At 43.1% G+C, this 12,247-nt stretch overlaps 3 protein-coding genes and 1 non-coding gene across 7 annotated transcripts in view; 2 read left to right on the top strand and 2 right to left on the bottom strand.

The window, feature by feature from the left end:
• The first annotated feature begins 189 nt into the window (after positions 1–189).
• LOC109543050 (serine/threonine-protein kinase Nek6-like) lies at positions 190–1,842 on the top strand. The gene is made up of 2 exons (XM_019912571.2): positions 190–429; positions 497–1,842. The coding sequence occupies exons 1-2, from the start codon at positions 427–429 to the stop codon at positions 1,787–1,789; spliced, it is 1,296 nt and encodes a 431-aa protein (XP_019768130.2). The 5' UTR covers positions 190–426; the 3' UTR covers positions 1,790–1,842.
• LOC109543051 lies at positions 1,813–2,511 on the bottom strand. The gene is made up of 3 exons (XR_007281292.1): positions 2,322–2,511; positions 2,009–2,163; positions 1,813–1,951 (listed from the first exon to the last, which is right to left on the bottom strand). It is a non-coding gene; the product is annotated as an uncharacterized LOC109543051 (transcript).
• A 2,726-nt stretch (positions 2,512–5,237) lies between these two features.
• LOC109543006 (scavenger receptor class B member 1) lies at positions 5,238–9,106 on the top strand. 2 transcript variants are annotated; one of them, XM_019912509.2, is made up of 7 exons: positions 5,238–5,522; positions 7,052–7,385; positions 7,443–7,702; positions 7,759–8,047; positions 8,112–8,233; positions 8,291–8,538; positions 8,604–9,106. In XM_019912509.2, exons 1-7 carry the CDS (start codon positions 5,327–5,329, stop codon positions 8,811–8,813), a joined length of 1,659 nt encoding a protein of 552 aa, XP_019768068.2. In that variant the 5' UTR covers positions 5,238–5,326; the 3' UTR covers positions 8,814–9,106. The 2 variants fall into 2 exon arrangements, with proteins under 2 accessions (XP_019768068.2, XP_019768069.2); XM_019912510.2 differs by lacking the exon at positions 5,238–5,522 and adding an exon at positions 6,691–6,856.
• A 131-nt stretch (positions 9,107–9,237) lies between these two features.
• The window catches only part of LOC109543007 (scavenger receptor class B member 1), a 6,223-nt gene continuing 3,213 nt past the window's right edge, over positions 9,238–12,247 (bottom strand). For 2 of the 3 annotated variants that reach the window (XM_019912511.2, XM_019912512.2), the window contains exons 3-11: positions 11,402–11,509; positions 11,197–11,341; positions 10,999–11,140; positions 10,739–10,939; positions 10,442–10,685; positions 10,023–10,172; positions 9,853–9,971; positions 9,675–9,803; positions 9,238–9,616 (exon numbers count right to left, since the gene is read on the bottom strand). In XM_019912511.2, the coding sequence (XP_019768070.2) occupies positions 9,419–9,616; positions 9,675–9,803; positions 9,853–9,971; positions 10,023–10,172; positions 10,442–10,685; positions 10,739–10,939; positions 10,999–11,140; positions 11,197–11,341; positions 11,402–11,509 (1,436 nt within the window). In that variant the 3' untranslated portion in view covers positions 9,238–9,418. The remainder of the gene's footprint in view (positions 9,617–9,674; positions 9,804–9,852; positions 9,972–10,022; positions 10,173–10,441; positions 10,686–10,738; positions 10,940–10,998; positions 11,141–11,196; positions 11,342–11,401; positions 11,510–12,247) is intronic. The other variant, XM_019912513.2, reaches the window with a different exon arrangement.

Consider the following 12,247-nt stretch of genomic DNA (forward strand, 5'->3'; position numbering starts at 1 on the left):
CGAATAAAGGCCATTTAGTTATCTCTGGAATGATGTAAAAACGAGCGTTCTTGCTCATTTTGCTTCGGAGAAACATGCAAAACGGGACGGAAAACGTGAAATTTTGCAATAATCTTGCGCCACCCTTGCACAAAACGACGATCATTCTTCTAATTTCATAGACAACAGAAGACTGTATTTTTCTACATAACCCCCCCCTGACTTTAAAGCTGTATCCGCCCCTGATCTCACTCCCACCTTCTTAAGAAACAGCCCTCGGGCGCCAGCCAGGTACCATCGACCTGCGGTCGAGATCCGGTGGATTTGAATTCTGAACGGTCTTTAAAGAGCCAGTAAACAAGCAAACAACGGCTTTGTGAGTGGTTCTCGGAATTTCGCCCCCAACCGGTGATTAACCAGGCGACTATACATGACCCAACACGTCCCATGGTAAGACCACAACTTTATCTAATGGACTTGTTAGTGAAAATGCGGCCTTTGTTTGGTTTCACTTCAGATGGCCGAAGCCTACGAGGTAGTTGAAGAAAGCCCCGACGGGCCATCGACTTTCCTAGTCAAACACCGGCCGAGCGGTCAGTTTTTCCAAGTTCAAGCCCTTTCCTTAGAGAAACTTAACGGCAAATCGCGAAAGGCTCTGATAAAGCAAATTGAAAATCGCGTGAACCTCATCAACCCGCATTTGGTGCAATTTTACCCGCCGGTCCAACAGCAGGAGACCGTCTATCTACGGCGCGAGCACTGCCCGGGAGGAAACCTGCAGAAATTCACCAAAAACCTGCAAAAACCTCTGCACGAGACCTTCTTGTACAGAATCCTGTACCAAACAGCGTTTGCCCTCAAAACCATCAAAGCCTTCATGGGCCCGCTGGACCTGAAAACCGTTTTTCTCGACCAGGCCTATCAGGTCAAACTGTACAACTTCTCCACGGATCTTCCAGAGAACAACGACGTGAAAATGTCCCAACTGGGGGCCGTAATTTTCCAGCTGGCCGTTTTGAAGGGTTTCGCAAAATCCTCGTTCGAAGCCGACCTGGAAGCGACGCCCTACAGCGAAACCTTCAAATCTCTGCTGACCTCGATGATAAAAGACCCTTCGCAAGTGAAGCGACGCATCAACAAAATCCTGTGCCATCCGCAGGTTTTACTGCAGTCCAGCCAATGGAGTCGGCAGCGCTGTTTCATGGAAAAGGGTCCGGATACTCTGGAGCAACGAGAAGCAGCCCTGCTAATAAAAGAGCGGCTGCTGCAGAAGCAGGAGCGCCTGCTGGAGCAAAGGGAACTCAAGCTACAGAGTATGGAACGAGCGGTGCAAGGCAAGTTGGTTCAAGCGGACGCGTACTTGAAACGATGCAAATCTGCAGGAAGCGAAAGCTCCCGGTCGGGTTCCAGCGCGAAAAACCTGGCGCCCGGACGGGCTGAGGAAGAACCCAGCTATATCAGTTGTGGGGACTCGGATGTGTTTCCGACCAGCTCGAAGCTGCAAGTTGGGAAAATTGCCAAGCCCGTGGGCTTCGCCAGAGCATTGTCGGAACGGAGGATACGCTTCAAGACTAGTCCTTTGAAAGACCGCAATTTTATCAGGAAAAGTCTCAGGCAGCCCAGGATAGTGGAGGAGCCAAAAAAAGGGAGCCTTGAAACTGCTAGGAGCAGGAGGAGTGTCTTGTTTCCGTCAAACAACTGCGAAAAGCCCCAAGTTGGGTGGACCCAAGAAGCGAAAAAGCACGCCTTTGAAATGCTGCGGATGTTGAACAGTGGGGGACAGGAAAATGTTAAGCACACAGTGCTGTAGACAGTTCGATTTAAATAAACATGAAGGTGGCAACGATTTAGTCACAAAATCTACTACTGCTATCATTTGCTCTAAGGCCAAGTGGGTGCTTCTCCTGGTTGCAGCTCCCGTCCATATAGGGCTGACTTGTCTCTGAATAATGTCATTCTTTCAGTCTCCTTTCTGAAAACAAAATGCGAATTATTCGAGCACTACGTTCAATTATTTGCTAGCCCTTACACGTCCAATAAATGACCCAGATAGATACCGGTGAAAAGTATGGGCAAGGCATACCATTGCCTAGGAATAATGTAGCGCAATCTATTCATTGTGCTGCTTTTCGTTCCTCCTTTTGCACTGTTGCGTATACGACCAGTCCGCGTAAATGGTACTTACTACAAAGGTAGGGAGAAGCGTTACTAAAGTGTACCGTTTTATTAAAGAGCCAATTTGAATGGCCATCTGAAAACATTAGGGCTCCATTACATCACACAGTTAGGTTATGTAGTAGTTGCTTTGTATAGAACACTTTCAGCTGAAATGGGACACTTACCAGAAAGCGTAGGCTCTGGGGTTCGGTTGCACCGTTTAGTTAAGCGTTAAATTCAGGCGTTTGTTGATTTTGAAGAAATCCGGTTTATTTACTTCGGCTTACATCACTCGCATCTAGCGGTAGCCCAGATATTTTGGAAGGATCTTGACAGCTCTGGCTCCCGGGAATGGCGCGCAGTTTGAAAAGTTCCTGTTGGCGCCGGGAAGTAATTTTGGCAAACAAAGAGTTTTCGGAGTTCGGGCCAGCCTTTATTAGCTACTTAGGAGAACTTTCTTGATACTAGCCATTTGAAACCATCAATACAGCTCGGGATGTGTTGCAGCAGACAAATTAGAAAGCGAATTAAAAACTCTCTTACCAATACTATTCGGAAAACTGCAATTTATTTGCATAAGCTTCTACAGGAAAAATACTTCAGGACGCGAAATGTAAATTTTCAAACTGCCCGCCATTCACCGGGGCCGAAGCTGTCAAGATCCTCGCATATCAATACGGGGGCTACAGCTAGGCGCCAGTTTGACAGTCTAAGGTACAGGCAAGAGTTTGGCATCCAACGGGCGAGGCTGGGCTGCATTTACCATGCTGATTTTTTCATGTATTTTCGCATCCAGTCAATCAACGCAACTGTTTGAGATGAAAAAATTCTTAACCAGATATATAAACATTTTCCTGTATCGGAGTTTTTTGCAGAAAAATAACTGAAATTCAACGAATTTTTACCCAGATTTAATAGGATGTATTTTAACAAAAAAACTATTGTTTGTTGAGCGATAACAGTGCAGGCAGCCATGAACTTTCGTCCTCCACATAGAAGAGTTCGTACACCGTTTTCGAAATCCGCCTTTTCCCACAAACACGTTAATACATACGTGATAGCGTAAAATGTTGTTTTGTTGCAGCCAAAAAAAGAGTTTGTTTACGCGGATTGATAAATTTTGAAACGGACGTGAATCGGCCGACCGAATTAATTGCCAATTACGTTAATTGGGGCGTCAGTTTCGCGGTAAATAGAATCGGAGATTCCACAAAAAACAGCAGATAAATCGCAGCAATCACTGAAAAGCCTTGTCTCTAAGAGGATGGCGCGTATTATTGCAATTAAGCGGCGCCAAAAATCCGATTTGAAGCCCGAAAAATAAGGCATACATTTAAAATTATGTAAGCACCATTTATGGCCGTTTAGAGATTGGAGAAAAATTGTATTTGTATGCCGCTTTGAGTAAACATTGTAATAATTTGTTTTTCAAAATCGTGGAATTTTACATTGTAGTTGTAAGATAATACTGCCGAAACCTGTTTTGGTTCTGTTTCATGAAGCGTCTTCAGGAATAGAATATTTCAGAATTTATGAGAAGAGTTAGGCTTTGCGGTTTTTGCATGGCCGCAAAACCTAACTCTTCTCAGAAATTCTGAAATATTCTATTCCTGAAGAAGCTTTATGAAACAGAACCAAAACAGGTTTCGGCAGTGTAATGTATAATTCCAGCATTATTTCAATCATTTGCTTAGAACTCGATTTTTGTAGGTCCATGAAAAACAGTTTGCCAAAGAACACATTAATTATTTCATAAGGGAAATTTTCAAAGTGTGCATGTGTTAATTAACGGCCAGCTTTCTCCGGCAAAACAAACGGAAAAATTGAAAATGAACGCAACTTGTTTGTGTTGTTTAATGTTAATTTGGCAATTATAAAGGCTGGTGGTTTTTCAAATTAGAGCGTACATAGCGCTGCTAATGAAGCGTTTAATGATAATGGCTTTATTATGTCTCCAATCTAGTACACATGTAGAAAGCCTTCGATTCTTAATTAGCGCATATACAGATTCAATGGATTTTGCGTCAGAAGAGGAAACATCCGATTAATCTCCAGAAGTAATTGTTTTGTTGGTCAATTACTTAGAATTTGATGAAACTGAGGTTTTTCATTTTACGCAGGCTCACACAATTGCAACTAGTAAACAGGCCGCAATTTGTTTATTGTTGCCTCCAATTATGGATGAAGTAATCGTTGATTATCGAGAGCAGCGGGATCCAAATCCGCTACCAGACAAGTGATTGATTATCGTTGGTGCCAGCCTTCTTAAACATGCTTCACTTTCGACTAAACACGCTCTTGTCCATTTTCCTTTCGCATAGACTAAATATGGAAATAATGAAAAAAGGTAACCAGAAAGTGGTTCGTTTTACCAGAGAATTTTATTATGAATCTTACATGTTTTACATTAATAAACAAGTGCAAATCTGCATGTAACATGAAGAAATGGTTGATCAGTGTTATCCAACGTGTCGAGAAAGACATAACATTATTAGCGATAAAATGGAAATTAAATTTAATGGCCCCTATAAATTACTTAATAACCGAGATATTAATAAGATTGTTGTGTATTTTTAGTACATGCGAGTGCACATTATCTGTGCAATTACAACAATCGCTGTTGGCTAATTCTAATAAGTTGCAACTCTGCGCGCATTCGCCAATTCGTCCAAATAACATGAATCATATTACACCAACGAAGCTGCAATCCGCACCAATGAACAACAACGCTTGCGAATCATGATGGAAAAGCACGCAGATTCCTAATCACCTCTCTAAACCATCGAGTTTTTTTACAGACTTTCTGTAAACAATCCTATACGGTCACTGAAAGTAACGAATTATTTACGTTTTGATAAACTCATTGCAACTGATTGGAAAAAATCGAATCCATATTAATAACCAGGTTTACTCGGTTGATTCATAGGACCACTCACAAGCCATTCAATGGTTCTGGAAAGTCAGCCGATTAAATCTGAAGCAAACCTACTCAATCAGCGCGCTTAGACGTCGATGATTACATCTTAACCAGGCGATGGTTTCGTCAAAGAAACGCCGATAAGACCGTCGTATTTGTGTCTTAGCAGATAAAAAATCAGACTTATAACAACCATATATTGCATATAACTTGGAAGCTGTTTCATTCATTCGAAATCTAGCGTGTTCGATTGTTGTTCGATTTCTTCTTGCGATGCTGGACGATTCTCTTGAGCGCAGTTTCGCGCCCCGCAGGCACTCAAACCTGTCCGATTTGGAGAAAAACTGTAGTCAGATTTTTGTGAAAGCGCCCGCCATTACGAGGGAGTTTTTCGAAAAAATTAACAATGACGTTGTGCCGCAAAAAACCGCCTTCTTTGGCTATCAGATGAACACCCGAAGAGTTATAGGTGAGCTGAAATTGAACGTTTTTTCAATTATATGAAGTAATCGTTTAGAAAAAATTCAAGAACCTCTGGAAAATTTGGGTTCTATTTTAATTTTTTCGTACCTACTAAGTTTTTGTTTACTTTCTAATGCGAAATTTTAAACAATCGAAAAGAGTAATATTTGCGTAAGTTTATATTCTTAAAGTGGCTGGAAAAAACCTTTAGCGACTAAAATGATGAAGATAAGAGCTTTTCTGAACCCTGAATGGTATCGTGCAACCTCAGAAGCAGATAAGCGATAACCTCCCCAGTCTAGACAACTTGCTACAGCCATATACTAAGCTGATTTTAGTAAATTAAGCGCTTATATTGAGAATATGGAGAAATCAATTTTTGAAAAGTGAGAAAATTGCAGAAGTTTTCTTACAAAATCATCGTCTTTTCAAATGGGAAACGCCAATAAAATCGGGCGGTTCAGGCGGATAGGTCAGGATCAAGCCACTTAAGTGGGCGGTCATTTTGATAAGGAGCTAATAAATTTTCATTTTTACTTTTTTCCCAAAGTTATCAGCGATTGGCCAGTTTTCAAAATCACACCATACGGGTTTATTAATAAAGTGCCATGAGGGGTCAAGGAATTTTTAAACGTTTATTGGCAAATTAGCTAACCAGACGCAATTATTTCAATTAACAATTCATTTGCCTTTGAAATTCATGCAATTTATGGATTTGTGCCATCTTACAATTGCGATCACACGATTGGAAATATGACTTTGTTTGTTGCTTCGCTTTGGTCAAAATGTTTAGTTTCTTGGGCGAAAAAGTATGTCTGATCCAGGATCTGTTTGTAAAGTGGCCTCGGGGTAAGTGAAGACGAAAACTTAAAAGATGGATCTACGTCATGTGCAAGATCACCAGATCTATGATTGATTAGAATGCGTCAGTAACGGGAGAAATCCGAACATGTCCAGATTGCGGCGACCCCTCATTTGAAAGGTTATCGCCAATCTATCGGGTACTTTCTAGGGTGATTCGGTTATTTTTAAAGATTGTTGACAAATGACAACATCCCAATCTGGCTCTAAACAACTTTATCAGCTTGTTAACACAAATTGGATAAATCTGTTTGAACGTTTCTTAAATGATGTGATTTAAATTTTGTCGCTCAATCAGATGTTATTTGAAATGGCCAGTTAGTCAACACCGTTATGGGGGAGCGTGCCTGCTATTTTATTGCCATGGACAAGCTAGTTGTCGAATGCAACGGTGGTGAGAGAGACGAATATATATTGGCGTCTTCATTTGACTTAGGCGGGCCTAGTAAATAGCAGTCAGTCCATGACGATAAAGAACAGGTATTTTTATGCGTTTTCCGAATATTATGTGCTGTGCGGGCGGAAAAGTTTCATTCTTTGACTTACGTTTACAAGTAAAATTCGCACAGCAAATTTTCAAGATTTTTTACTGTTTGTCTGATCCCTTACGAATGGAGAGCTAGAAAAACCTTTCGGGAAAGAACTTTTTAATAAAAAAGTATCATTGTTTTCTAGTCCTGACCGGTCTGATGCTGCTTTTCACGTTCAGCGCAATGGGAACAGTCACCATGTGGTTCACCAACATGTTCCAGAAACGCATCGAGTCGATGATGGTTCTGTCGGAGGACGCGCCAACTTACGAAATGTGGAAAAAGCCGCCAGTTCACCCGCCAGTCAAAATCTACATCTTCAACTACACGAACGTGGAGGACTTCGAGATGGGCAGGGCGAAGAAGTTGCACGTTGAAGAGCTGGGCCCCTACGTGTACTTTGAGGAAATGGAGCGGGTCAATGTGCGGTTCAGCAAAGTGGACGGCACCGTATCGTACCAGGAGAAGAGGAGTTATCGGTAGGCGTTTTGCCTGCACAGTGTGGGGGGCTTTTTCCAACCTTCCCAATTTTGCAGATTCAGCCCTGAGCTCTCCAAAGGGTCCAAGGACGATGTGGTGATCGTCCCCAACGTGCCTCTATTGGCTGGCGCTGCCATCGTCCAGCAGTTCAACTTCATCATGAGGCTCGGTTACCAAGGGATCATCAACGCTCTGTCCGAGAGCGCCTTCACTGCCCAAACCGCCCACAATTTCATTATCGGATACGACGATCGTCTCTACGAACTCGCCAAGAGTTACTTGAAGTACGAGGATAAACCAGTTTTTGAGAACTTTGGTAAGAGCCACTTCAGAGACGTAGTGATTGGCGGACCTCATTTACTCTTTTTGCAGGGATTTTGGTTTGGAAGAAAGGCATCCGACCGGATGTGTTCACATTGAACACTGGGGCGCACGACATCAACAAACTGGGCCAAGTGGAGAAATTCAACGGCCAAACTCACTACGAAATGTGGGGCTCGGAGAGCTGCAATAATCTTCAGGGCTCCGACGGTTTGATCTATCGTCAAGACCTTGTTCGGGCCAGAAAGGACCTGGACGTGTTTATTCCGCAGATGTGTCGCAAGCTTCCGATGCGATTCGCTGGGGAGGAACGGCTTCTGGATAAAGTGCCAGTTTATAGGTACTTAACATTGATGGTTGATGAAGGCTTCAGCATTGAAAACCTCTGTAATTGGCTATTTCAGGTACAAAGTTCCTCTGGACGTATTTGATGCAGCGGAAAACGCGGACAATCAGTGCTATTGCGGCCAAAATAGCGACTCATGCCCACCCAAAGGATTGTTCAATGCCACTTCCTGCCTGTATGGTAAGTTTGAAAACTCATTCTATTGGATTATTCAACAACATGTATGTTTCATTTCAGGCGCCCCTCTGTTCTACTCGCACCCCCATCTCTATGGGGCTGAGCCCCGTCTAATCGACGCAATGACAGGGCTGAACCCGAACCCAGTGATCAACGACACTTTTCTGGATGTTCACCCCAAATTCGGCATGCTGATTAGAGGCAAACTGAAGATACAGATCAACGTGCAGGTGAAGAAAAGTTTCGGACTCTCAGTGTTGAACGACTACCCTGACGGTCTGATCTTGCCGATGGTTTGGGTGGATTACGTAAGTGTTCCACATCCAGTTGCCATTCTGCAGTTGGTCTGATGGCGCTCTTTTGTTCTGTGCAGGGCATTGACGAGAAACAACTGCCGGCGTCAGTGGTCGAGCTGATTTACCAAATAACGTTCACCATCCGAAACTTGGAGTTGGGGCTGAAGTACGGATGTTTGTTGGCCACCATGGTGACCTTTACCTTCATTCTGCTAGTGTTCAAAAAGCATCAGAAGAGCCGATCTCGCGTCAACAGCATGAGGAGGCCGATCACTATCAGAGCCTGAATCGTGCAACGATCCGATGGGACTCATTGTTACATTCTGTGATATTTTTATAGCCTTTCCTAAAAGCCATGCATTTGCACTTGCTTGCTAATGAAATGGCTTTCCTTTCTTTGATTATATTAATCAAAGAAGCACCTGAAACGTTTACTGTAAATTTGGAAACTTCCGCGATGTTAATTACATTTGAAGTGTGTTTTGTAAATTATTTCGAAAGACTGACTTAGTACTAAGTGCGATTGTTTGACCTTTTGTAGTGCCTAAATCTAATTAAACGGCTTATTTTTTTGTTGCTACTTTTCGTATCATTGTTATGTGCCTTAAAAACTTCCAAAGTTATGTTTCTGATATTGATTAGCTCGCTATTTTCTTGAACATTCACAGAACAGACTATTCACTATGATTCAGAGGAACCAAACTCAAGTAATATGTTCGTTACAATTTATTCAAAATGTTTTTGCGCTTCAAAATTCAGAACACTCTCAACAATCAATAAATAACTAGTCATTAACAAAATCACAACGTATCACTGTTCAGTTACAACTGATATTTTCAACCCCTTTTGCTTGAAAAAAATGTGGAAAGTGCCATCCATAGCCGGGTTCCACTCAAATTAGGGCCTGATCTTCACGCTTCAACCCCTGGGCTGTAAACGGGGAACGCGGAAACAGGCCGTTGATCAAGAAATAGCCACACAAAATGCCCAAACTGAGCGAAATGAGTGAGATGGCGAGCTGAGTGGATGGAACCACAACCGCAGCTAAGTACACTAGTAGTTGGATGTAGGTGGGAACGCCCACCTGGTGCTGAAATCGAAACAGAATTAAGCCCAAGCCACCAACCAGCCTTCAACCACCATCTTACGTATTCCATCCAGGCCAGAGGCAGGACAGAATTGCTAAATCTCTGGATGTTGTCTGGGAACCCAGTCAAAGGCTTCATCACCAGGTTGATCTGCGACCTGGCTTTCCCTTCCAACGGAACCCCAGTCACCTACACAGTCTCACTAAAATCGAACCGAAAATATCAAGTTTATTCTTACTGGCTCTATCAGGACAAAGGAACCATGGTCCTCCTCATTGGGGCTGAGGCCTTCAATCGCTGCACTGGCGCTGGCATCGGCAAAGAGAAAATGGGGAAAACTGACAGCCATAGGAAACCCTAAAACAGCGACTGTTGACGACTGGTCAGTTGGGGGGTGGAACCACTTACCCCAATAACACGATGAGATGTCTGCCACCCCATTGGGTAAAGCAGGTGTGCCTGCAAAACAGTCCGGGTTCCCTTCCCATTGGGTTCGACTGTACGCCCATGGAACCAACTGGAAGCGATACCCTTGTATGCCATACTTGCTGTCTTCCCCTTAACAAGTGAAAATTGTGCATGACGCAAAAAGCCCCCCGTGTCCCATGCATCCGTTTGTACGATGATACGATGGTACGAAAGTGTTTCTATTGGTTGGAGATCTGTCAATTCGTCCTCGGTTCGTCCGTCGTCGTACGAATTGACAGATCTCCAACCAATAGAAACACTTTCGTACCATCGTATCATCGTACAAACGGATGCATGGGACACGGGCTAAAGTACACGGATTACAACAGCAACAAATGCGCTTAATAGTAAATGCTTACTAGTAAATCGAATATCGGCCAATTTGCAAATGGATCGCCGCCAGTAGGTTAAGTTCGTATCCTTAGTGAGCATCTGAGGATAGCCAATTCCCTCTGAAGCATTTCTGAACCGTTGTTGACAGGCGGGACTTGCGTAATGAGGCAAATAGCCTGATCCATCGTACTTATCAATGGTGAAGAACTTGGCATTTCCATGCTTCGGCCCGGTGAATACTGTCACGTCGTTTTCAAAGTCTTGATAGATCTGGCAGAAATTGAAGCATTAGTTGATGGTTTGCGCCAGTATCGACCACTTACAGTGCTTAGCAGGCCCACATTTTTCATTGGTACTAAAGTTGGCGCTAGTTTCTCCGCAGCGTCCAAAATCGGATCAGTCGCGTTCCACAAGTAATCCTGAATGCTCATTCGCACCAGTGGCTGGCCATTGAAGGACTTCAACAAAACGTTTACGCCCCATTTAACGAACATCGAAGCATCGTGAAAATAAGCAGGAATTAGCTGCAAAACCCATAAACTATCGATATGTTCGACACCCAACATTTTGTGCATGTAGTTACCAGAACTGCTAGATTAGGAACCACGATGAAATCGGTCAAGTTGATCGTGTTCATTTCGGGCAGGAATATGGCAGTCCTGTTCGCTCTATAGGAAAGCGTACTGTTGGCATTGGACTTGACGTTGAAATGCCTCAGTTTTTCCCTGCAAAGTGCACGTTTTCACAACTATTAAACACCTGTGTAGACTAACAGACTAACCGGTAAACAATAGGGCCAATTTCCTGCACGGCTATTTTCTCGTCGCTGCCATTGAGAAACCTTTCGGAGTTCGTGATGTTGAACAGGTGGACTTTGAGCAAAACCTCATCGGGCGGCTGAACCCACCAATCGTAAGGCGGAAGCCCTGAAACACCGAATTCAAATCGGGGTTTTTCCTCAGACCGAGCGATCAGTATGTACGCACCAGGGCTCATTTCCAATCTGATTCTAAGCAACATCTGCAATGGAGTGAAAATCAGTGAACCAATTCCCCAGGCCGTTGTGATCAGTAGTACAATCAGAAGGAGAAGGCCTGGAACATGTGAAACAAAGGATATTCAGTAAATGAGCAGTCGACAAGTGCGTCTTTCAGATGCAAACTGTGCGAAAAGTCGCGGAATTGGCCGAAAAATCCATTACGCACGGTTCCTCAATTAACCCATCATGATTTCCTAGTTTGTTTTGACTTAATTAGCACCTTAGCCCGCCTGCTAAGTATGGAAGCAAACATTTTTTGGTTTTAATGCCGAATGCCGGTTCCGATTACATCATTCAAGAGTTGCTACTTAAATGAGACAATTTTTCTCGGCAAAACTACACTAAACGCTTTGAAACGCAAAACAAATGTCGCAAGAATCAGAAAGGAAACCCCGACATTGACTGGGTTTGATCTAATAATGGAAATTATCTGACCATTAGATCGTATTAAGTGGCTTTGCTTGGAGATTGTTGCCAATTCATTGACATTAAAATGAACTAATGACTATTCAGGAAACAGTTATTAAGTGCGCGCAACCCAACAACAACAACAGGAAGATATTCGAACCAACGATTTATCGGAAAACGGGAAGACGCCGGAGATAAACAGTAATTTTTATTCGAAACGCGCGTCAACTTTCTCAACCAGAATGGCATGGATCTGGGCTAAACATGCGTAACTGCAAGATCATTAGAAGTCTTTTCCAACTTCATGCTATCAATAGTTGAAACTAATGGGTTTTTAGGCCGTCGCACAATAGAATTTCTTCTTGACGTTTCGCAAGCACGAGTG

This window comes from Dendroctonus ponderosae, unplaced genomic scaffold, assembly GCF_020466585.1.
Source record: "Dendroctonus ponderosae isolate FM_Combo_2020 unplaced genomic scaffold, Dpon_F_20191213v2 Dpon_F_20191213_4, whole genome shotgun sequence".
Taxonomy (NCBI): Eukaryota; Metazoa; Arthropoda; class Insecta; order Coleoptera; family Curculionidae; genus Dendroctonus; species Dendroctonus ponderosae.

Excerpts from the sequence above, each read along its gene's own strand:
- LOC109543006 (XM_019912509.2), top strand. The coding sequence starts at position 5,327 with ATGCTGGACGATTCTCTTGAGCGCAGTTTCGCGCCCCGCAGGCACTCA. Across the intron at positions 7,703-7,758 it reads ACCAGTTTTTGAGAACTTTG|GGATTTTGGTTTGGAAGAAA; the intron begins GTAAGAGCCACT and ends CTCTTTTTGCAG. Across the intron at positions 8,539-8,603 it reads CGATGGTTTGGGTGGATTAC|GGCATTGACGAGAAACAACT; the intron begins GTAAGTGTTCCA and ends TGTTCTGTGCAG.